Source organism: Crocodylus siamensis, chromosome 4, assembly GCF_052110815.1.
Source record: "Crocodylus siamensis isolate JL-2025a chromosome 4, ASM5211081v1, whole genome shotgun sequence".
Taxonomy (NCBI): Eukaryota; Metazoa; Chordata; order Crocodylia; family Crocodylidae; genus Crocodylus; species Crocodylus siamensis.
In genome coordinates, this window is record NC_143398.1 from 233,826,336 (window position 1) to 233,851,350 (window position 25,015).

Here is a 25,015-nt window from a genome sequence, read left to right on the forward strand (position 1 = left end):
ACCTTCATTTTGGCCATATCCTGGTATAAATATTCAAGAGAAGAATATTTATTTCCTAGTAATTTCTATCCTTCAAATGAGAGAATTTTTTTTGGTATCCGTTTTCCATGAAATTTTTTAGTGATGAATTAATTAGATTAACCAATGATCTGTTATATGTATTACATTGGACTAAACTTGTTTGCTATTCATGTCCTTCATGCTGTATTCAAACGGTGCTTGAAATCTATCTATTATTATTCATATGGACCTACGCTTTACTTGAGGCAACATTGAAGCAATGCATGGTTGTGTTAGATGATTGTGATGTCAGCAGTACATTATACTCACTTAAATTCAGTATTTCTTTCTTGTTACAGGTTTTTCATTATTCGTATACAGCTTCATATGTGATTTATAACATACATACAAGGTAAGCCATTTGGTTTTTTCAACACATGATTCATTGCTGACATCCAGAAAAGCTGGTAATGTTAATATGTTCAAGTAAAAATGTTTACATTTTTTCAAGGGAAGTTTGGGAGTTAAACCCTCCGGAAGTCGAGGATTCAGTTTTGCAGTATGCAGCATGGGGAGTACAAGGACAACAACTGGTAAGAACAGTCATTATAATAGTATTGTAATTTTTTGAGCTCTAACAGCCTAAGGGGACCCTTTTATTTATTTATTTTTTATATATATATATATATATATATATATATATATATATGCATTTAGGCTATGGATTATAAAAACTACAAAACTAAGTCCAGTTACTGGTTTTGAACCTGATTGACAGAAAGTATATGAGTGTGTTTATAAGTTTCACCAAAGTACATGAACGCAAGTGCATTGAAACATGTATTGAAAGATCTGCTTATGTACTTTCCTGCATCAGTCTTTATACCAGGCACCACAAAAGTTCTGGGAGTGTAGGTGAAGGTCTTAGGTGCAACATCTATGAAAATCATGCATATAATCCATTTGACATTCAAAGGGGATGTACCAAGCAGGATGCTTTTGTTCCACTTCCAGTGAAGATCAGTTAACTTGCTCTGAATCTCTTAATAGTCTCACGATGTAAGAAAAATGGGAAAAAAAATGTTTGAAAAGGAAGCACCGATATTAAGCTAAATGTTATTGCTTTATTTTGCCAGTGGATGAATAGAAAAGAAGGGGGTTTGGCACATAAAGAAAACTCAGTTGTCAGAATGAACAAATGACATAGTAGCTTAATTAATAGTCTCATTATTGCCTCTGGGCATGATTCTGTGGCCTCTGTGCATAGAATCTTCATGAGAATTCTGTATACAGAATCGTTATACGTTGAGCACTTAGAGAAGATATCCTGTTGCTTGAATCATTAATCAAGATGGTGCAAGTGGAGAACATGCCAAGATGGTGAAAGTAGAGAGCAGGTTGGGATCCATCATGTTAAACAAGTTGGGATGAGAAGCAAGAAGTAATTGCATTCATCTGGAACATGCTTGGTATTCTTTAATGAATAACAACACTGATGGTAAAGCATAGTAACAGGATCAAAGGTAGTAAATCCCTAAGATATATACTATGCAATATTCTGGAACACTGCAACCTATGCATACATGACAAAGAGGTAACATGTCCATAAAACTGAATAGAAATTATAGGAACATTTCTGAGCTATGCTGAGCACTTGATTTAATGCTTTAAGGCATAAACAAACAAATGAAGCAGTGACTACATTGAACATTAATTAGTTTAAGATCAAATGTTCCTCAAATGTCTCAAAATCTAAATGGAACATTAAAAAATTAAGATTTAGGAAGCAATGTATTTTTGCTTAGCCTGTCATTTTTGGAAATACGGACCAGCATTTTCAAACACGGGTGCCTAACAGGCTAATCTGGGAGACGTGGGTGTCTCTGAAAATGATGTCATTTATTTAGGCACCTAACCTGCATCATAGGAGTTTGACAGCTTTGACCATAATATATAGAGCAATAAAGATGACATTAACCACCTTGCTTAATGTTCCAAACAAGGTTAATGTTATTCTTTTGAAATATCTTCTGCACTATGGCCTTTATGTTGCCATATGGTCTGCAAAACCAGAAAAAAAACTTCTAGTAAAACACATCCTTTGTGAGTCTTCAGTTGTAGCAAACAATATTTCCCAGCTGCAGCCTCCTATTAGCAAATCATTTCACTGTCATTTCCAGAAGACTCTTCAACAACAAGGAAATGTTGCAACTATACGTGTGAGGAAAGATAAGCATCCAATTTGCTCTTGAAGGTGTTCAGTGTAGGTGCTTGAAACACCTCCGGTGGCAGGCTGTTCCAGACCTTGGGGGCTCGGACAGTAAAGAAAGTCTTCCTTATGTCCAGCCTGAAACAGTCTCGCTGTAGTTTATGACTGTTTGACCTTGTCACCCCTTGGGGCACTCTGGTGAACAAACATTCCCCCAGATCCTGGTGGTCACCCCTGATAAACTTATAGGTGGCCATCAGATCACCCCTGAGCCTGCACTTTTCCAGGCTAAAGAGCCCCATGGCTCTCAGCCTGTCATCGTAAGGTCTTTTTTCCTGACCTCTGATCATGCGCGTGGCTCTTCTCTGGACTCTCTCAAGCTTCTCCACATCCTTTTTGAATTGTGAAGCCCAAAACTGGACGCAGTACTCCAGCTGCGGCCTCACCAAGGCTGAGTACAAGGGGAGAATGACGTCCTGGGTTTTGCTCGAGAAGCATCTATGGATGCAAGCCAGCGTTTTGGTTGCTTTACTAGCCGCAGCATCGCATTGCAGGCTCATGTTCAATGATGACCCGCAAGTCTCTTTCTTCCATAGTGCTAGCCAGCGTAGCAGTGCTGAGCTTATAAGGATGCTGCAGGTTTTTCTTCCCAAGGTGGAGGACCTTACATTTTTCGGTGTTAAACACCATCAGGTTCTCATCCGCTCATTTCATGAGCCTGTCTAGGTCAGCCTGGATCACCCGCCTTTCATCTGGCATGGATGCTTTGCCCCAAAGTTTGGTGTCATCGGCGAACTTGGCCAGTCTGCTCCTGACTCCAATGTCCACATCATTAATGAAGATGTTGAACCATATGTGTCCAAGGACAGAGCCTTGGTGGACCCCACTCATCACAGGACACCATGATGAGTGACTGCCATCAGTTACAACCCTCTGGGTCCAACCACAGAGCCAATTTCCCAGCCAGCGGATCATGGTGGACCCAAGTCCACAGTTTGCTGGTTTCGCCAAGTGGTGATCATGGAATACCAGATCGAAGGCTTTTTTGAAGTCAAGATATATGACAGCAATCTCTTCTCCCTTGTCCAGGTGATAGGTCACCTGGTCATAGAAGGAAATGAGATTGGTCAAGCAAGACCTACCCACAACAAACCCATGCTGCCTATCCCTTAGGATGTTGGTCTCGGCCAGTCCATTAAGGATGGCCTCTTTAATAAACTTTTCTAAGATCTTCCCCAGGATAGAAGTCAGGCTAATGGGTCTATAGTTAGCCAGATCCACTTTCCTCCCTTTCTTGAAGATCGGCACCACATTGGCCTTCTTCCAGTCTTTGGGCACTACACCAGAGCACCAGGAGTTTTTAAAGATCAGTGCCAGGGGCTGGGCTATGACACTCGCCAGCTCCTTGAGTACCCTGGGGTGCAGATTGTCAGGGCCGGCTGACTTGAAGGTATCCAGTTTCTCAAGATGTTCCTTCACGAGGTCAGCATTTATGGAGGGCAGGGGATCTCCCTCACCCAGACCTCCCTGTCCCGTAGCAGGCATGGGCGTCCCATGGGACAGATGAAAGACCGACTCAAAGTACCCATTTAATAGGTTGGCTTTCTCCTGGGCGTCAGTTGTCAGTTGCCCCATCTGGTTCAGCAGGGGTCCAATGTTGCCCTTGCTTTTCCTCTGGCTCCCCACATATCTGAAAAAGGACTTTTTATTGTCCTTGATGCTCGAAGCTAGTTGGAGTTCAGTTGCAGCTTTGGCTTTCCTGGTATGTTCCCTGCAGGACTGGACCAATGCAGAATACTCCTCCTTGGTTCAGCACATGAGGGAGAGTAAGTAGAGACTTCAGAGGAGGAAGATAGATGGTTTTAGTAGCTATCAAAAAAGAGAAGACAGGAAATACAGAAGAAATGATTGAACTGAAATTAATATATTAGGCAGGAAGAGCTTATCATACTAAAAACAAATATGCAATGAAATTTGTACTTTCATCCCTGATCTAAAATCTTGTGCCAATCATAGAGCAACAAGTCCCAACTACTGTTATTGACTATTTTTTAGTATTATTTAAGGGAGTATGATGCTGTATGCTGCTAGTGACATTATATGTTTCAACAGGAGTGCGTGGGACCAGCAGGCCCAGAGCAGATCATTCCACAGTTGTTCCAAAGTTATAGCAGTGGCAGCTTCTTTGCCTGTCAGTTATTTCACTTTCTTGCTATTTATTAAGACTGCATAATTTTTATATAAGTTAGGACAAGAACTCAGAGAACAAGCCACTGTTTGAGCTGTGACATTTCATTGGTAAAATTCCAGAAGTTGGCTAGAACAAACCTTTCTCTATTTAATTATGATGCTTTAATGTCCTAAAGATAGCCACTTCAAAAAATGCCCTTGAGGTCACTTTTTCAAAATAGTATTTTTAATCTTTGTAAAGACTAAGAGGCCAGATCTGGAATCCCATCTTTTATGCAGGCAGAAGGCTTTCTCAAGGAGTGGGACTGTACAGTATAGATCAAAGATTGGTATAGATTGGTGTCAGAATCATAAAATCAAAGGACCAGAAGGCACATATAAGATTATTAAGTCCGGTTCCCTGCTATGGTCAGGAGGTTATTGGGCTCAAACAAGCTCAACAAGGTGCTTGTCTAGCCTTCTCTTGAACACCTCCAAGGAGGGTGACTGCACCACCTTTACTGGGAGTGTGTTCCAGATTCTAGTAACCCTTACAGAAAATAACCTTTTCCTTATATCCAGCCTATATTTTTCCTCAATTAGCTTCTGCCCATTGGTCCTCATCCTCCCAAGGGGTGCCTTCCTGAAGAGTTGTTCCCGTTGATCTCAGTGTTCACCTCTGACATATTTGTAGGCAGCTATCAAGTCACCTCTGTCTTCTCTTACTCAGATTGAACAGATCCAGTTCCTGGAGTCTCATCTTCTCTGAAATTCTGTTCCTTGGTCATATCTTTTCCAACATTTTGTATCAGTAGAATTGAAACATTTGACAACAGACCCTTCAGCTGGGGAAATTGTCATAGCTTCATGAGATTAAAAGAAACAGTGACAGTTATAAGAGCTGGGTGTCTGTCCTTGGAAATCCTACATCTCTGCTCAGATAGCCCAGCTTGATCATTTCTATCCCAGTAACACAGGCCATGTATTAAAAGGTATTGAGGTAGGTAGGTGCCTAAGGAGGCTAGCAAAAATGCTTACAAATCATCCTTTCAGTGAGAGTGAGGTACCTGGGCACTTAAAAAGAATCCATTTTGCAACTGGTTTTGTCTTTTGGAGCCTAGATGTAAAAATCAGACAAGGCTGGGCAGTTCTATAAGAAAGTTGTAATACCATATTTTTCTTGCATGCCACATTCCCTAAATAAGACACACACTAGGGCTGTGCAAAATTTAACCTGGCATTTAATTTTGAAGCTGTTTCGATGCATTTTGAGTTTGAAACAATGAAATCAAATGAAACAAAAGCCTTCAAAACAGCTTCAAAACAAAACGGGGGACCTCAAAACATTTTGAAAGTTTCAAAATGTTTGGAGTTTTGAAGCCAGGCTTACTTGCTTCAGCATCATTCCCAGCTGGCAGCACCTGCCTCCTGTCATCTGGCAGGCAGATGGGGGGGGGATCCCCGCACCCCCAGGCGGGCTGCAGGGGCTGTGCTAGAGTCGTCTCAGGGGTGAAAGCCTCCGATCTGTCTGCCAGATGACAGATCGGTGCTGGGCGCAGCCCACACCCAGCTCTGGGGAAATCAGTGCTGCCGCTGCCTGGGGCCAGCGGGGCCAGGGCAGATCAGCTGGTGCAGGGACCCGCTGCTCTGATCCCAGGGTGGGAGAGGGTCCCTGCACCAGCTGATCTACCCCTGGTCCCCATCAGCAGCTGGTTCTGGTAAGGGATGGGGCAGATCAGCTCATGTGGGGACCTGCCAGAGTGTCCCCGCACCAGCGGATCCGCCCTGTCCCCTACCGGAGCCAGCCAGGTGGCAGCTGGGGCAGATCCAGTGGTGTGGGGATGCTCCCCCACCCCGGGCCCCACCCGAGCTGATCTGATCTGGGCCCGCTGACCCCAGGCATCAGCTTCTGTCAGCCAGCAGGCAGATGGGGGGCCTGCTGGCACCCCCAGGAGGGCTGTGGGTGCTGTGCCGGAGTCCTCCCAGGGGTGCGTGCCCCCAGTCTGCCTGCTGGGTACTGGTGCCTGAGGCCAGTGGCAGCACTGATCTTCCTGGCACTGGGTGTGGGCTGTGCCCAGCACTGGTCTGCCATCTGGCAGGCATTTTGGGGGTCCGCACCCCCGAGAGGAGTCTGGCACAACCCCACAGCCCTCCCAGTGTTGTGGCAGAGCCCCCAACCTGCCTGTCTGCTGCATTTTATGTTTCCCTATAATAACCTATGGGAAAAACATCAAAACAGTGTGGAAACAGCAAAACAGTTTTGACAAAATGAAGCAACAGTGCTTTCGAAATGAAATGCAGCTCAAAACGAAACACTGTTCTGTCAAAGTGGCAAAACTGAAGTCGAATTGGAATGATGCTGTTTCACACAGCCCTAACACACACCTTGTTTTGGGGAAGGCAAAACAAAGGAAAGAAGTTTCCAAAGTTATAGGTGCATAGATCAGGGACAGGGCCTAATCTTCAGCTGACTCACCTTCCCTTTGCTGACCAATGAAAAGCTGAAAACATAGCTACTGCTTAAAACTGATCTCTATGGGGAGATCTGTGATTTTGAAAAGAGCTAAAGAGTCTCTAGGGCTGTGAATTAGGAGAAGAGAGACGAAGAAGAGATAGCAGACAGCAAAATTGCCTGAATACGATTAGCTTGATTAATGCAACATGAAGTACATTAAAAAAGATACATGGTTGTTAATATCCATGGAGTGAAGAGCAAGGAGCTATTAAGTCCTTAGACTCTCTCAGCTGCCTGAATAGGAATGCCACTACTGCCAAATGGTGAAGCAGGAATCAAGGCAGGGTTTTTCTATTCTTGGCAGAAAAATCAGCTTCCCCACTTAAGATATGCACCCCAGTTATGGGATGCTTTTTGCGGGAAAGTGTTTCCCTGGTAAATGTAAATATGATATGTTTTGTTCTAGTGCCTGATATTGTCTGATATTAGCCATCAGATCCCCACTCCCTCTGGGATGCATTTGAAGATTATTTCATTTTACATAGCTGTTTTGTCATGACTGTGTCCAGTTTTAACCAAAGCTACTTTTGTTTAGATTGCATTTTAGCTTATTCTATGCGACTTAGTTTATTTTGTAGTCATCTATTTATTTCAGTTGTCTTTGTATTTAGTATAGGTATTTCATGATATTTATTACATTAAGGTCTTCATTCTTGTGATACATTAAGTGGTTTTGAAGGGACCTTGCGTTATATATTCAGAAGGGATCAGCATAAATAGTGATAGATTGACTTACCCATAGCTATCTGTGCATAAATAAATGCATGCCTTAATATAACAGAAATAAAGAAAATGGTATAGCCATATAGAATACTAAAAGGAACATTTTGTAGAAGCCTAATAGCTTTTCTGTCAAAAATTCATGCCATCAGCAAAATAACAGCATTATCAAATTATATGATTGGAGATGAGCTTTTACTGTGCTTAAAGTTAATTCAGGTCATCAATGTATAGAAGAGCTTATTTTCTTGTGCATAGCAAGAAAAAAGTGTTGCCTGTATTTTATTTGTGGATTCAGCTTTGCTTCTCCATTTTTTAGGAAATAGTCTAAATATTAGAAAACTGAGGACAAATTGTCCTTTTGTTCAGTGAGATGCAAGAGGCCACCGGAAGTTAAGTACGGCTTAGAAGTGTAGGCTTTTACTTTAAAAAATACACATACACTCTATGTTCATGAGGCTTTTTACCTCTTTCATAGCCTTCTGCCTCTCTTACCTGTTTGCAACTCTGTTGTGTGGAGGGTCATTTTTCCTTCCTAACTGACACGCATCCCCTGCCACCCTCCAAAACGCATGGATCTTTCAAACTTTCCATTGCTGTACTAATGTGGACATTCTTTGCAGTTTCTTTTCTATTCAGTTTTGAACTTCCATTGTACCTTTTACAAACAAGTTGCTTCTACACTACAGAAATACCTCATTCAAAAAGTCTAGTGAAGTTATATGTACTTCCCATTATCAGAAAAGCATCATATGCCTTTAGTTAGGCATATGCTTGAATACCTTAAAGTTCCTGCAGCACTAAAGGCCTCATTGGTCAGTGTATTCTACCAAGATTTAAAATATAATTAACAAGCAGTTTGGTAATTTAATCTGTTGGAAGGCATTTTCTTACTTATTTTTATTTCACTATAATTAGTACTGTGAGACTTGACGAACCCTTCTGGCAAAAATGCTTCCATTTGCAAATGCAAAAAAAATCTATCAAAGTTCATGAGCTAAGTGGAGCTTAATTAATCATAATGAAGTAAAATCCAAGTAGATATATTAAATGTGCAATTTTTATTTTGTTTTTCAAAGTCTTCTGCTTTCTTGACTTGCTGCATTCTTAAGTAAATAACCAGAATTACATACTGAAATGTTAAAGCATTTTTTCCCTTTCATTTTAATGTTGATGTTAATGAGGCAAATGGCTGCAAAACTGAGAGCAGGACAAAGCATTTTCTTGAACTTGTGATGGAAAGCAAAAAGTAACAAGAGTATTTTAACATGAAGCTAACCTCAGAAAGGACTGGTAAATGAACATCAATAGAGAGGGTCTCTGTGCAATTCCTTCCTTACTTTTGTGCAAATGTCTTTAATAGTCTGTTCACTTTCAGTAGGATTACACATGTAAGCAGAGGCACACCTACATAAGTGATAATTGCCTAATTGAGCCATTAATGAATGTGGCCCTGTTTCTATCAGATGCTTCATTCAACTCCCATTGAAATTAATGAGAAATGAGTGGAGTTGGGAGTACTTTGTCAGGGAAAACCAATCATCTTCAGCCCAAAAAGCTTTCAGTTTCCAAAAGATGAGTTTTACTGATGAGCCAAAACATGAACATTATCAGCTTTTAGCTACGAGATTGAGGGTGTTAGGATTTTTGTGTTTTGGCAAAAACTTGAAATCTGTGAAAAGCCCCGATTTTCACTTTAAAAAAGAACTGTTTCCACAAAATTTATGGCAAAACTGTTGAAATGAAGCAGCATTAGACTCTGATAACTTTTTCTATATGATGATGTTAAATGCTAGCTTACCAATACCAGAATTTGGCAAACTCCCGTATGCACTACACAGGAGCAAGGATTTTTTGGGGGGGTGATGTTTTTTATTATTATACCAATGATATAGTCAAGAGTGATCAACTATAGATTTTTCTGCTGCAGTCTACTCTAGCACTGTATTTTTCTGGGTCAACAGCAAACAGGCAATACAGTATTTTCCTTTATCTAGGACATACAATTACAAAAAAGACTTTCAGTAAGAGAATGTCTTCATTCCTTACTGCTAAGAAATTCTGACTTATTTGCACAGAAGAGTTGTAAAATGCAAATGCTTGAGACTTTTCCATCAAAGCCCTTCAATTCAAACTTCATCCAAAGGAAAATCCAAAGGATAATTTCCATGCAGATATTCTACCAAGTTTATCTCTGTTTTCAGTTATTAATTTCTAGTGCCTGCTTATCCTAAAAATAAAAAAAAGAAGTAGAGGATGTGTATTAAGTAGTTGTTGTAATTTAATAGGTGGCATTGTATATGAGAGGGAGTTTTATGTGTTTGGGAGACAGTAATGGCGAGGGTCTGACACTAAGTGTATATGCACACGTTAGCAGTTCCTGATCTACCTGACCTTTATGCTGCATAGATTGTAGACCAAGTCCAGTTTGCTAGTGTTGGCAGCCATGCTGGGAATGTGATCAAAGTATGTTGGGGTGGGAGGAGGGGCAGGCGGGATCTGCCTGGGGGGTGGCTAGCTTGGTGGAGTTTGGTGGCAGGATCAGATGGGGACTGGCCATATGCAAGATGGAGAGGTCTGCAGGTGGGTTTCCATCTGGTAGTGGGTGGCTAAAAATATACTGAGGGTGGGGAGGGGTAGAAAAAGTGCAGACCCAAGGCTGGGTTGAGCAGCTGGGCTTGTTTAGCCCCGGGGCTACGCTCCAAACACGCCCAGATGTTTGGTAGATTGGGCTAATCTGTTCTCAGTCTTAGTTCACCTGCTCAGGGGAAATAAGTGACATCAGGCTGGCTATTTTTTGCCCAATCTAACCTCCTCAAATGTCTATACAGATTGGGATTTAGAACAACTTAATCCTAATTAGGTCGATCTAAGTGTAACGTCTGCACGTACCCTAAGGAAACAAAGAGTGTTTGGAAGATGGGTAAGAGAGCTCGTTTGTGGAACTTGTTTCTACAGGGCTCTGTACAGTTAGATTGTATAACCTGTTTGAACAGAGATTAGAAAAAATCATGGAGGACAGGATGATCAATGACGTATCCTCTAATTTAGCATGACACGTGAGGAGAGGGAAGGTTTATCACTAGAAAACTGTAATAGTTTGGGAACAGGAAGTGAGGGTGGGTTTAACATATGCTTCAAGACTAAACTGTTATGTCAATAAACTGCTTAATGCTTCCTTATTCAAATAAGGATATCTGTGCAGTGCACCTGCCTTCATATAAAATTGGGAATGGTGTTTCTTAACTTCAGATGGCTTAAAATGGTTGAGTGCAACAGACTGGGTGTTGCTAATCATTTGTGAAAATATTTACCTGTTTCCTGGCTACATCTGAAAGAAAAATGTTTAATAAATAATGGGAACTTAAGGAAGCTGGCCACTATTTCTGGACAGACTTAGGGTAGGAGAATATTTAAAAAGACCCAGAGGGTATAGTTAGTAGAGGAAGCAAAGGCAGATAAAATGAGATCTCTTCTCTCCTGTTTGCTTTTTCCTTGCTGTTGCCATTGACTGAGAGTATCTTACCTGTTGGATCAGTGTGTAGGAAGTCCCTTGCTAGTTTGCTATCATAGTTATCTACGGAAGCATGTTATGGGTTAAAATAGTTAAGTTTAAAGTGATAAGCCTTTTTACATTTCAGATTTTAAACCGATTAATAAAAAATAAAAGATAATTTATTACGGCCTTTACCCCACCTAAGCAGCCTCAACGAGATAACGAACAAAACTGCTTTCTTGTCATCTTAGCCGTCAAGGCATGCTACATTTCCCAACAAGCATCATATGCTACACAGCATAGCTGATACTTGACAGGCTCCCTCCTGTTAACTAATGTTAACAGCAAGTCCAGTAGTTTGACAGCTAATGGTTGTAGGATGATGGTGCTGTGCTTTTTATGTGAAAATTGCACTGCCTTCTGTAACCAACAAGAATGAAGAAGTGAGTACACTAAAAGTCTAAAACCCCACAGCAACTGCCACTGATGGAAATAATGAAATAAAATGCCACTGGTGAGTATAATGACATAAAAGGAAAAGAAAACAGCTCCAACATGATTTAACCTTTTCTTGATAAGGCAAGAAATGCCTGCATATTTATTTTTTTTTTTTACCCTAGAAAGTTTAGATTCATTAGGGGCTTAATTTTCATATAAAACTGCTTCCTGGTTTGCATAGCTGCCTGTGTTAGCTGTGCTGTTACCAGATGTTTAGCAGCAAGCAGGAGGATGCATGCACAAAAGATTCATATGCAAAATCCTTGGCTATCCTTTGGGAGCTCTTTTGAAAATGTCACCTTGATTCCTAGCTTCAAAAACACTGCAGCCATAAAAATGCCTTTAGAACTCATTCAAATTTCAGTTATCTCTTTGGGGTAAAAAATGTCAAGTAAACAGTAAGAGCTGAGCGCGACATCTTTCACCACCCATAGAAAAACTAAACATTCAGGGTGGTATTTTGCTAAAATCTCTGAAAGCAGATACTTGAAAAGCTGACAGCTCTAGTGCCTTGCTGGTTCTGACTTTGAGAGCAAAGATGTATATCAGCAGACAGAAATGACAAGAAGTGAAAAATCTCTGCTGAGATGCAGTCCTTTCATTTGTATTGGTCCGTATATAGTTCAGAGAGAAGTGAGCCGGGGAAGTAAATTCATTTGAGTTTTCTACAACTCAGAGACTGCAGGTGAGGGCAGTCTGTCTCCATACAGGGTCTGTAAGAGTCATGAAAAACTAAAATCCTCTGGGAAGGAATTAAGGTCAGCTGAGGGATGTCAGATGAATGTCCAGATTTCCTGGGGCTCCATGTATTTTTTGGTTGTTCTTCTTCCTTGCATGGGAATCATTTGAGTTTCTTGGAGCTCCTAGTACATGCTTTACTCTCCTGTAGGGGGAGGTTGCACATGGCACACTATACCCATTCCATAGGATTCAGTCAAATGAACCTATCACGTCTTGCTAAATTGACTTCGTGTTAGTGCCGAGTCGGGCTCTGCAGAGCTGGAGTGCGGTGGCATACTCACTAATATGTCGATGTGCAAGCTGCTTAGGTGGTGAGAGCTTCAAAACCAGGACAACCCTGGAGAATAATGATATAACTGTCGGCCGCTCCTGATGTCGATTTGTAAGTGAAAAAGAAGCACCGATTGGCAGAAAAGAAAGGGAACCGCAGTGCTGCTTATCTGCATATATTGGAGTCTTATTTGAGTCTTATTTTCTATCACTTTGGAAGGATCAGGACTAAGATGTCGGCAACTGCATCGAAGAGTGGAGGACAGAGGAAACCAACAGGCATATACATATCAAGTTCATGTTTTATGCCTGAGTGGAGGGAGGGAGAAGGCTGACCGCTATTTCAAATGTTCCTTTGCATACTCAGATGCGACTTGAGCAGCTATCACGTGACAAGGATTAATTAAAAAGCTCTCTTCTCTTTTCAGCTTTTAAGATAATGGGCCAGATCCTCAGCTAGTGGAAAAGTACTTCTCTGCCCCGAAAGCCCATTATATTTAAAATGTGAAATGCCTGTGGTACCTACTGACAAATGATGACCCACTTAATTTAGGTCCCAGCAATGAGTGGTAAAAAAAGAAAAAAAAACAAACCTGTTAACAACATGAACTGCAAGCAGAGCTGGAGACCACAGACGCAGACAGTTTATGTTAGAGTAATATAGCCTGGAAGTGATAAAGTCAAGGTTAATGGCTGTAAGAGCTGCCTGTAGAAGGGATGTTTACAGCCTCCTGATCAGCCACAGATGGAAAATGTGCTATAAGCTTCTGCTGTCAGTCTCCAGAAACACAGAGCAGTCTAACTGGATGTCAAGGACTGCATACAACAGTAGCAAAAAGGAGAAGGTGTAAATAAAACCCCTGTACATTTCTCTGAACAAATCCCTGATACACTTCTATCCTGACTGAATGCAGTCCCTGTCTTATTGGATGAGACTGAGTTACATTTTGTCAAAGAAAATACATTTTGGTTAGATCCCCCTCTTGATACAATTTCCATAATGGCAGTTAGCCCCTGATACAATCTTTCCACACGTTTCCATTTTCCCCTCCAAAAGGGCAAAACACTTCACAGTGAGTCTGTTACAAATATGTTCGTTTGGTCATCATGCAGTGTTTGATATCATATGGAAATGAGCCTTCGAAACAATGGAAATAGATGAGGTAGTTCTACTGGGGGATCAACAATTTCCAAACTCTAATTCCTTAATGCCAACTCATTTCTGCAAAGAATATATATGAGGCAACAGTAGTACTTTTAGATCTCGCTCTTTTACTTCTGTGCTGCATCCGAAGCGATAGTCTGCCTGTAAAGCGTTGTGATTGGTGAAGAAGACAAGTGTCAGGAGTTGTTTTAGGTGTCAGAAGCATTTTGCATTGGTGGCTAAGTTTCTGATTACATACTTCTTAGCCAGTAGCATGAACAGTGGTTGCTGCCACAGCTGCCCCATCTCCCACAGGCAGCCTGGCTCGTACCGCTGCATCGTACTGATGCTGCCCTGGGCAGAGACCGTGACTGTTGCACCTCTGGTCTAGCAAATGGTGGCAAAATGGCAGAGGAATGCATCCCCCAAAGAAAGTTAGCACTGCATGGACCAGCAGTAGACATTAGACTTCAAGTACGGTGATTCAGACACTTCTGCCAAATCTCTGGCAGTGGAAGTAGACCCAGAGATCAGACTGAAGGAAATGCAATGATATTGGTAGAATTTTTCAACCTTTTATGCAATTTTCGTGATCCAGGGCACATGCTTGTGCATGGGGGCATCTGAAACTAAGTATGGTAGCCACAGATACTGCAGATTACCCATTTGTGTCCTTATTTTTACAAATCAGTGTAGGCACAGATCAATATTGGACACTTATAGCTGTGTGATGACTAATGTTCACTATTCCTTCTAGCCAATTTGTAAAACAGCTAAATACCAGGTAAGATGTAATAACTATGTAGATAACTTGCAGTTGTTCTAAAAATTATAATGTGTGCATACCTCTGTGAGTCAATGGCAGCAGATTAATTTAGTATGCAGGGGAGAAATAATTCAGTATACCATGTCCATCAGCATGCTAGCTGAGCACCTGCTCCACCATATTGTAGTTGCTGGATAAAAACACTGCTTTGTTACATTTCAAAAATAAATGTTTTAAGACCCGTAAGTGACAAACTAAATCAACAGCTACTGAAGTAATTCCCACCCTGATTAAAATACAATGAAAAGAATGTAAAATCTCCCCTTGTGAAAATTCCTATTTTGGTCAATCGCAATGCTTTGAAAATTAGACTCATTAAAGAATGAATGAATAGTTAGTTACTATTATTATTGCTATTAACTAATACTGGTAGTTGTTTTCTGTATCATTGACAGTGGGTCCAATGCTTTCCCAACATATGAATGCACAAAAGTAAATTTTTACCTGAAGCAACACTCCCCTCAATAAGCTGATTGTAGTTCCCTGATCCAGTGCTGCCTAAGATCCGCAGATGGAGACTGCTGACTAGAATGAGTCTGTTTTGCCTTGATGGAGAGATGCAAAGCAGCCATAATAGACAAGCTAGTTTGTCCAAAAGTCCCTGGTCTGGAGAGCAAAAAATCTAATAAACTCTAATAAAGGAAAGGAAACAGGTAGAACGTAGGTCAGTTTCTCCTACGTTTTCGTACGGTCCCAGAATACTTCCTAAACTATTTCCTGATGACAGAAATAGGAATACTTGCAGAATATATGCAGAATACTTGGTGAGAAATGATCAAAATTAGCAAAGGTATTCATACTTTAAAAACCTTTATACTTTACAATTCCAACGTGTATAGATAGATAGATATAAACACTGGGACATTCATATGAATATGCATGTGTATATTTGACAAATATGTAAGTTAAAACATAATACAAATTTGTTTTGCAATACGTGTTCAGCCTCAGTGGGTGCATCTACATGTGACATTAATGCACAGCAATAAACTCCAGAGCTATTTCACCTGGAGTGAACTGCTCCCAGTGCAGCATCTATATGTGTGCCTGGGACAGCAGCACTTTGATCTGGGGTAGAGCAGTGCTGAGCTGGCAGCAGGCTAGGGGGGTCAGTTCCAGGCTGCAGTTGGTGGCACAGGGGCTGGCTGAGGAACAAAGGTGCTAAAGTGTGGGGTTAAGTGGCAGGCAGCCTCCACACTTTAGCACCCATGTGTTGCAGCCAGTCCCTGTCACTGTCTACACCTGTGTTTTGGTGGAGTAAATGTCTCTGCCATAAAATAGTACTGCCCCCAATATTACTGTCTTACAGTGGAGTTAATGTACTGTACCCTAATACAGGCGTATGTGTAGTTGCTTATGCTTTCCTTGGCACATCTACACAAGACACTGCTGCTCTGTAGCATTGCTGGACACAAACTGTGATTGCAATGCTACTGCACTGTAGCAGCTAAAAATAACCATGCGGCAACAGAACTGTTACTGCTCAGCCTAGTAAGGCGCATGTGTAGACATGCCCCCTGTGGAGCTAATTAGTCTACTCTGCAGTGAAGCGCACATGTAGATGCACCCAGTGTGGTATACTCTGCTGCCCTCTGCTGCCGCTACCTGGCAACTGGCTAAGCAAATTAGAAGAGTGTAATTAAAAGTGTGAGTAAGCCAAGAAATATTACTATTATATTGATACCTATGAATAGCATATAACCTCAAGATAAATTATTTTGTGCTTCCTAATGCAAAAGGAGTAGATTTGTGCTAACTCCTATGCAGTTAGGTGTGCATTTCAATGTTTCAAGTTTCATTTCTCTTTCATTCTGAAACACCTTTGTGCCCCACCCATTGTAAACCTTTTAGCCACTCACACCAATTTGTGTAACTACTTTGGGCCATACTTTCCTTAAATAGTCATACTAGGTTTAACGAGTTACTTTGCAAGCACCACAGCCAATTTCGGTAGTGTTTCTTATAGGGGGGACGCAGAATGTCTAAGCACCAGCATCAGACATTGGGCTTTTGTTTATACATAAGAGAAGTAGATTTCTGAAATATTTAAAGTATCTGCTTCCTGCCTATGCATGACTATACATATAGCATGCATACTAGGCCCCTACTTTCATGTTAATGAAAAAGGTGAAATGGGGCTAACCACTATGAGAAAGAAGAAATAGCAGTTAGAATAGGATTGGGTGTACATACAAAGTTGATTCAGCTCCTAAATGCTTGTTGCTTGTCAGTAGCGAGTTGGGCAAAGCATTTTCTATTAATGCTTCTTCATTGGCAAGAAAGGACAGGAAGAGACAGAAAGTTTCATGCCTGCTCTGACATGGTGGCTAGGGCATGGGCCTAGAAGAGCCACAGATTTAAAGCCTTATTTTGAGTGAGCTGAGATGAAAAACTCTGCTATGGATTAAGCAAGGATTGAATCTTTAAATGTTTCTTCCCAAATTGAATTCATGTATCAATCTGAAAACAGCCATAATACCACAATGCCATTTCTGCCCCCCCCCCCCAAAAAAAAATAAAGTTCAGAAAGTCTTTTATTCTATTGTGTAATGAAAACAAATGTCTAAACCTTAGAAGTTGCCATGGAATGAAATTGTCCCCTTAATAGCTCTACTCAGACTGCCTTGGTTTAACACAGCAAATTTTGTTTTGCTAGATTGGAGCCTAGAAGCCTGAAAAGGAAAAGTTATGTGAATCATTGTCAAATTTCTAATTAGTGTCCCTCACATACGATAGCCTTGGTTACCAGGGACTGTATGACTGTACACAAAGAGAATATTGTTTTGGATCACATATTTCTAATTATTGCAGTTCCCACTTAATATCTTTTAGCAAAATCTGTAAATAACCTTGTACACTACCACTAGAAATGTCAGTTTCCCAGTGTAGGTTTTGACATTTGAAGCTGTTATGTTTCCATAGATGCTAGTATGGATCATGATCCCCTAGTTTCTCTACGAACAGTGAAAAGAAGTTCGGTCATAAATAACTCACCTAATGTACCCCTGTCAGTTCGAGTAAGCCATTTAGCTGAGTCGTCTTGCCAAATCCCTTTGTCATTAAGAAGCAGCAGCATGCGTGATGCAAATCTATTGGATAGAATTGGATAGAAACAAGCAAAATCATAGACGGAGAAACTTTCTGCTGTTCCAAGTGATACTTAATGTACATGCCTGAAGTCTCTTAATGGCACTTAGGAGCAGGAGGGTAGGCAATAAGCCCGTGCTGTAGCACAGGAGTTCTGTCTAAAAACAAGGAAATATCTTTTAGACCACTGGAAAAAACTGAGCAGTGAAAGAGAAACTGCCCAGTCAAGTCTTTCTAAGACGCTTGCGACCGTAATGTCTCAGAATTGCATGTTGACTATTTGACTTTTTTTTATGAGTTGGAAGCAATTTTTGTTGCTTCATGTCATAACGGTTCTGTGAATTGTTAATGGCAATGAATTAGAAAAGAATGGCAAGTTTGTTCAACTACACAAATTAGAACCAAGGTTACCATCTTGATTGCTGATGTTTGAAAAGTGACTCCTATGTGTTTCATATTGTTCCATAGGTCTAATATTATTTTTGCACAAATTTGGACAAGGGAAAAGCACAGTTTTCTATGTCCATTCAGTGCACCATAGACATCTGCCTTTTCTACACCTTGCGACCAAACTGAAACCAGGAATGGGCTGAATTACATCAGGAACCTGTAAACATGGTCAGTTCCCATATCCAGATATACTTTGCTCCTTGTGTATCATTCAAGTATTATTAATTATTTAGATCTCCCCCTCTCCCCCAAATAAAATCCAAATGAAATAATGGGTCCAATTTTACTTACCGGTTTATTATTATTTAGGGGTCTAGGTCTTCACTATGACCTTTGTATACAGAACTGCATGTTCCAGGTACAACTTGGGAATCATACCATAACTCAAAGGGTTTTATCCGCATTGTGTGATTGCACCATGTGTAGACACACCTGAGTGAGCATAGTTATGAAGGTACAACCTCACAGGCTTCAGTGTAAAGTACACAAACTTACCCCTGGACCCTGGGCACTTCGGCAGTGAGGCTGCTTTGAAGTTTGGGCCACAACATGTTCACTGATATTGGTATTCCACCTGGCCAAAGTAAAGATAATTCATATAAACCTACACCTGCTGCAGTCATACCCTTGATTGCAGTATGGACAGTCCTACTTCCTCACTAGTCCTTTGCTCTGCAGGGATATATGTGGGACCAACCCTATATTTGGCACAGTGTGTGTGTAGGAGAAGGAACTAAGGAGTCATGCTTTACTGTTCACATTTGTGAGGAGCAGAAGGAAGCAGTTTCTCAAGTCATGGATTCTGGACCAATAACCCTCCTGCTTCCTTGCCCAGGATGAGCTGTAGCCTGGCCCTTGGTGCCAACAGTAGACTCATGGCCATGTAGGACATGGATGAGGTCTCTTCCCCAAAGCAGGCTCTATTTGGAAATGTTACTGCATAGAAAATGATCTGTCTAAGGAATGTTGGATTTTGTCCTAGTTAATGTATGGCAGAACATGAGAAAGAACAAATGGTTAGGAGACTAGCCCATATGGAAAAACATCTTGAAGCTTTTGAAGAATTAATTATCCAAGTAATTGTTTGGCAGTCTAACAAAAAGAAGAGGTGTAACTTAGATTATACTTAGGATCTGATGGACTGTAGGTCTTGCTGCAGCTATCGGTAATGACAGTGGTGGTGATTAGTGATCTAGTTAGCAAATATATGCAGAATATTCATGTTCACCTTAGGGCATGGTAACAAAGCAGTTAAGATGTCTTGTTCCAGAGATGGAAATTCAGGCTTTTCTCTGGACTTGTGCCAAAGGCTGTTTCTAGTGGATCTGGTGATAAATGGGTATCTGGTCATTTGAACTGGGAAGACAAAGGCAGTTAGATACATTGCTTCCCCAGTGTATCACTGCCCAGGCCAGTAGGCTTCTGGGATTGGGTAGATTTTTGAGATGGTCACATTTGTCCCAGGACTATTAGTCTGGAAGCGACACAAATAGTTTTCTTTCTGTAAAAAGTCAAAAGAGAACCAGCATGGCCCATTGCATAGGATGCTGGGCTACAACTGTGAACACTGGGGTTCTAGTTTAAGTTCTGACATTTACTTGCTACCTTAGGCCAGTCCCTTAAGGCAAGATATACAAAAGGAGACAGTCACATAAACCCAGTCTAACTGCCCAAGCAAGTTAATCACTTAAGTCTTCCCTAACTGATCATTTGATATAACTGTCTGTACGAGAAAGGTAGTTCCTCAGAGGGGCCTCGGGTATCTTAGACTACCCTACCAAAATGAAGGAGACCAAATTCAGTTCCCTCCTGTTCCTAGGGGAATTTGAACATGTATTTCTCATTTTCCATACGGTTGCTCTAATCACCAAATTAAGGGCGTTCTGTGTTAGGGATGTCTCCTTCCCTCCTGTTAAAGTTGTTCAACTTTGAGTGAAATAATTAAATATTCATAGGGTCAGAGAGAGTGAGGAAATGTGAATTACTCTAGCCTAGTGAATTGTTTTCCAATGAATTGTTCCAAGTATTTTATATTAAATATAGCATTAACACAGGGAATGTTTCCCCTCTTCGTTTCTAATCTTGTTCAGTACCCTTAAGTTGCACTTCTATTGCTATTGTACTCTTCCTCTGGCACTCTGTATGGGTTGGGCATGCCAGTGGCCCACAAACTCTCTGTGCTTTGACCAAAGGAATCTTGCATTCTGATGTGTGTGGCTTTTCCCCCTTTCCTTCCTCCCCATACCCAATAGGATCATGGCATCCTTAGTTTTTCCCTTCCAAGAAGCCGAACTATGCATTGTATCCATTTTACTTCTTTTTTGGGCTTTACACATCTGTAAGGCAGTGTTTACTGTTGAAGTGCCTCAGACATTTGGGCCTGGTCCTGAAGTCCACATGGCATCCTCACATACAGGGTCTGCCCAAGATGTGTGTTTTGTTGGAGGAAGACTTCAGTTTCTGTGACCATTGCGGACCTGTGTTCTCTGGAGGTTGTCACCGTTGCAATGCTGAATGGCCACTAAGGGTAACAATATGCCAGTGACAGACAGATTGACTTTTCTTAGTAAATGTTTAGGATTGTGAATCCGAAAAAGACGACAAAAGCCGGTAGGGAAATATGTATCACCCGAGCGAAGGACTAACATTAGAGGGATGGGGTTGAGGAAGGGAACGCAACTAGGTTACAGGAGATACAGTGTTAACCAACTAAGCCCAGGGGTGGGGGGAGGAGGGAAGGGGAGGGAGGGGGTTTGTGACGCTGAGAGAGAAAGAAGATAGATGCATACAAACCTGTTACAATGGTCTGCTATGGTGGAGGAAGCGGTTCGAAGAAAGTGTCTCAGTCCATATAGAGTCTCATTTCAGGGATCCTCTTTGGGTGGAGTGGGGTCGTCCGTTGCTGAAGAATCCTCTCAAAGTGAAGTCTATCTGGTGCAGAGGCAGGGTTTAAGGAGTCCCCTCTGGGTCCGGTCCGGCAGCAGTTTGTCTGGTGGGGTCGGAGCACCGGCGGTGGCCCATGATGTGTTCCATGTAGATGTCACGGGACCAATGGATGGTGTTGGACACCATGAGGCAGCACATCAGCTTGGCGTAGTGGCAGGAGACATGGCAGGCATGCAGGACAACTCTTGTTACTGGGGTCCCAGGCTCCAAGCTTTCCCACAATGAGTGCGTCAACCGTCACGTCATAGCCAAGACCCCTCAGGATGTTGTCCAGCAGGGCGTACTTCTCCCACTTGCAAGCCCGGGCATCAGTGAAGGCAGAGCAGTCTTCATTCACCCATGTACCAGTACTTGGTAACTACAAGTATTGGTACATGATACCAAGCCACATACCAGGTAACTACACATACCTACAGGCAGGTAACTACATTGACCCATGTCAATGTACAGGTTGGGGAACTCCCCTCTTGCCAGCACGGAGACGGAAAAGGATCTTGGAGTCGTCATTGACTCCACGATGAACATGGGCCGGCAGTGTGGGGAGGCAGTCAAGAAGGCCAATCGTACCCTGTCATGCATCCACAGATGCATCTCGAGCAGGTCCAGGGAGGTGATCCTCCCCCTCTATGCGGCACTGGTCAGGCCGCAGCTGGAGTACTGCGTCCAGTTCTGGGCACCACACTTCAAGAGGGACGTGGACAATATGGAAAGAGTTCAGAGGAGGGCCACTCGTATGATCAGGGGTCAGCAGGGCAGGCCTTATGAGGAGAGGCTACGGGACCTGAACCTGTTTAGCCTCCACAAGAGAAGGTTAAGGGGGGACCTTGTGGCCTGCTACAAACTGGTCAGGGGGGATCAGCAGGTATTGGGGGAGTCCCTGTTCCCCCGTGCGCTGCCAGGAGTGACCAGGAATAACGGTCACAAACTGGCGGAGGGTAAGTTTAGATTAGATATTAGGAGGCGCTACTTCACAGTCAGGGCGGCTAGGGCCTGGAACCAGCTTCCAGGGGAAGTGGTGCAGGCTCCTAGCCTGGGGATTTTTAAAAGGAAGTTAGATGAGCACCTTGCCGGGGTCATCTGACCCCGGTGCTCTTTCCTGCTAAGGCAGGGGGTCGGACTAGATGATCTACCTAGGTCCCTTCCGACTCTAGCTACTATGAAACTATGAAACTATGTACCAATACTTCCAACAGAAAATAAACACAAAGTACAGAGTCAAAAATCCTGAGGCACAATGGATCCGATCTTCACCAGTTTCTCTAAGCTGCATGGATTGAACTCATAAAAAACTGAACTCGCATTCAATTTTCACTTGGGAAAGTCAGGCAGAGGATTGCACTGGCCCAGGTGCTCATGGGTGGGGGTAGAAGGGGTGCTTAAGCACACCGCCCAGCCTGCCAGCCACTACCCAGCCCAACCCAGCTGAGGGGGTGGACATCCCTGATTCTTGCCCAGCACATGTTCCCAACCTCCTGCTGTTTCCCTGCAGGGTGGGGGGAAGGAGCCCCTGGTCCAGTTTTGGGCCTCTGAGCCAGGTGTCTGCCCATGAGAGGAAACCCCATGCCTCAGGGATTCCCCCAGCCCGGAGTCCCCCAGCCCAGGGCTGTCATGTTGCAGAGAGCCAAAGGGCATTTCCCCTCCCTCTCCCCTTCCCCCATGTGGCAGGGCAGCTTGGCTGCACTGCTGCCGCAGGACAGAGTTGGGGATAATTCCCCCAGGCCAGTCCCGCAGCCAGGTGCATGGGGGAGCCCTGTGCCTATAGGGGCTTCCCCTCATCTAGCCCTGGGTCCCCCAACCTGGGGCTGCCCTACCACGGGGAGTGGCACGGCTGGTGGCTCGGTTCTGCTGCTGCCACAGGTGGGAAGGGGGAAGCATTTCCTAAGGGTGGTCCCACACCTACATAGCCAGGTGTTGAGGTGCAGGAGGAATCCTGTGCCTCATGGAGCTTCCCCCAGCCTAGCCCAGGGTCCACCAGCCTGGGGCAGCCCTGCCCCACGGAGCCGAGGGCAGTGCTCCCACCTGTGGCCGTGGCAGAGCTAAGCTGCCTAGCCATGCAGGGCAAAGGCAGGAGGAGCTGGAGGGGAGGAATTCCCCTCAGCTCCCCAGACCAGAGTACCCCGGACTGAAGGACCCTGGGCTGGGCCAGGTTCAGGGAAGCTCTCCATGGCATGTGCTTCCCCATACCCATGCTTATACTGGTTTATGTGTAATTTCTGTCCGTAGCCAAAGGGTTTCAGGTATTACTGCATCCCTAAGACTACAGTGGTAATGGCAGAGGGTCTTTATGGTGCTCCCAGCATCTCACCAGCATTGTGGAGAGGTCCGTGCTTAACTTATATGTAAAAAAAATTTCTAAAATGGCTGTTATATAGTATTTTATGCAAAGGGCACAGATTCTTAGAACATTAAAGTCTGATTGTATGTTCAACCTGGAAAACAGCTGTTTCTTTTAAGATACAGAAATATTAGGGTTGCCTTTTAAATTTGGGGGTGCAGTCAGACATATTTTCTAATGTGACAGGTTTAAACTGCCTTTATCTTTTTGACTCAGTTTAGCACACAGGGCTGAGGCTAATAATACTGAGATATTCTTTTGAAAACCACTTTGTACAGTGGAGCTCAGATAAACACAAACATGTCTTGAGTGTAATGAAGTTTGTTAATTTGAACTGTCTAGCCAGGCATCTTTTCACTGTTTTTAAGAACCGCAGCAGGCAAAAGATGCTTACATATTTTATGCACTGGAGCATATGAAATTCCTGGTATTTTTAGGCCCAAATAGTTGTTTACTCCCCGAAGACAAGATGCTGGACATTTGGTGTTATTATCTTTTCATCTTGAAAATTAAATTTCAGGAGACTATTAAAACCAGTGTGTGGACAGTAAATTGTTGTTGCAAAATTCACTGACCCTTGCAGTTTACAGCCCATATTTCTATTATATTTGATGCCACACTTTGCTTATCCTGTTGTTTTCAATCAAGGAGTCAAACAAACGGGTCACAGGCAAACTATGGAAGATTAATTAGAACGAAATCACACATTGTCTCAGAGACTAGAAGCCCCTATTACGTTAAGCCATGGTAGACGCAATGTCGGTGTTCCCGCTATGATAAACACCCCGATAAGGATATGTTAACTAGCCCTATTTTCCTGTTGCTGGTGCTGCAGTTTCCAAACTCCGCTTGATGTCATCAGTGGAGTTGCAAGCCCAGTAGAAATTTAACTGAATAATGGTGGTCGTGCCCCTAGAAAATGTAATCACAAGGGGGTCTCAAGTCCAGAAGTAGCACTGTCAGTGGAAAAGTCTAGGAACTACTTTGCTGTTATATTTTAATTTTATTAGAGTTATCGCACACTGGACCAGGGGTTGACAGCCTTTTGCCACCACGGCCATATCCCCACACCCACCACAATCATCAAATGTTGCAACGGGAATAGATTGGAAAAGGCAGGTACTAGGACCTTGGCAATCTTCCCTTGCCGCAGCAGAGAGAATAAAGTGAATACATCAGGTAATAGGACCCCAGAGAATGCTCCTCTCTTTCTGTGGCTAGAATGTGCTACCAATTCCCTGAGCTGTCACAGGCCAGATCCAGTCTCTTCAAGGGCTGGATCCAGCCCACTGGCCATAGGTTACTGACTCCTGCCCTAGACCAGCACAAAAGTAGATTACATTGCAGTCTGTCACCTTCAGATTTGGGGAATATTCATTTCTGCCACACAGCTTCATCCCTATGTTTCATGAATATGATATTGGAACCTTTACCTATAGTTGTGATTCCCCAATAAAATAAATGAGTAAGGGCTTCAGCACTGCCTGTATGATGATAGACAGCTGAAATGTAGCCTGTAATAGAGACCAACATACCAATGTTTTATAGCCTGCATGCGTTTCTAGAATGTCTAAAAGGAGATCGAACTGTGCCTGCCATGATGAACAGG

At 42.7% G+C, this 25,015-nt stretch overlaps 1 protein-coding gene across 2 annotated transcripts in view; it reads left to right on the forward strand.

Moving 5' to 3' along the window:
* The window catches only part of DPP10 (dipeptidyl peptidase like 10), a 480,192-nt gene that overhangs the window by 360,881 nt on the left and 94,296 nt on the right, over positions 1 to 25,015 (forward strand). For both annotated transcript variants that reach the window (XM_090045899.1, XM_090045898.1), the window contains exons 6-7: positions 360 to 412; positions 512 to 593. In XM_090045899.1, coding sequence (XP_089902025.1) covers positions 360 to 412; positions 512 to 593 — 135 coding nt within the window. The remainder of the gene's footprint in view (positions 1 to 359; positions 413 to 511; positions 594 to 25,015) is intronic.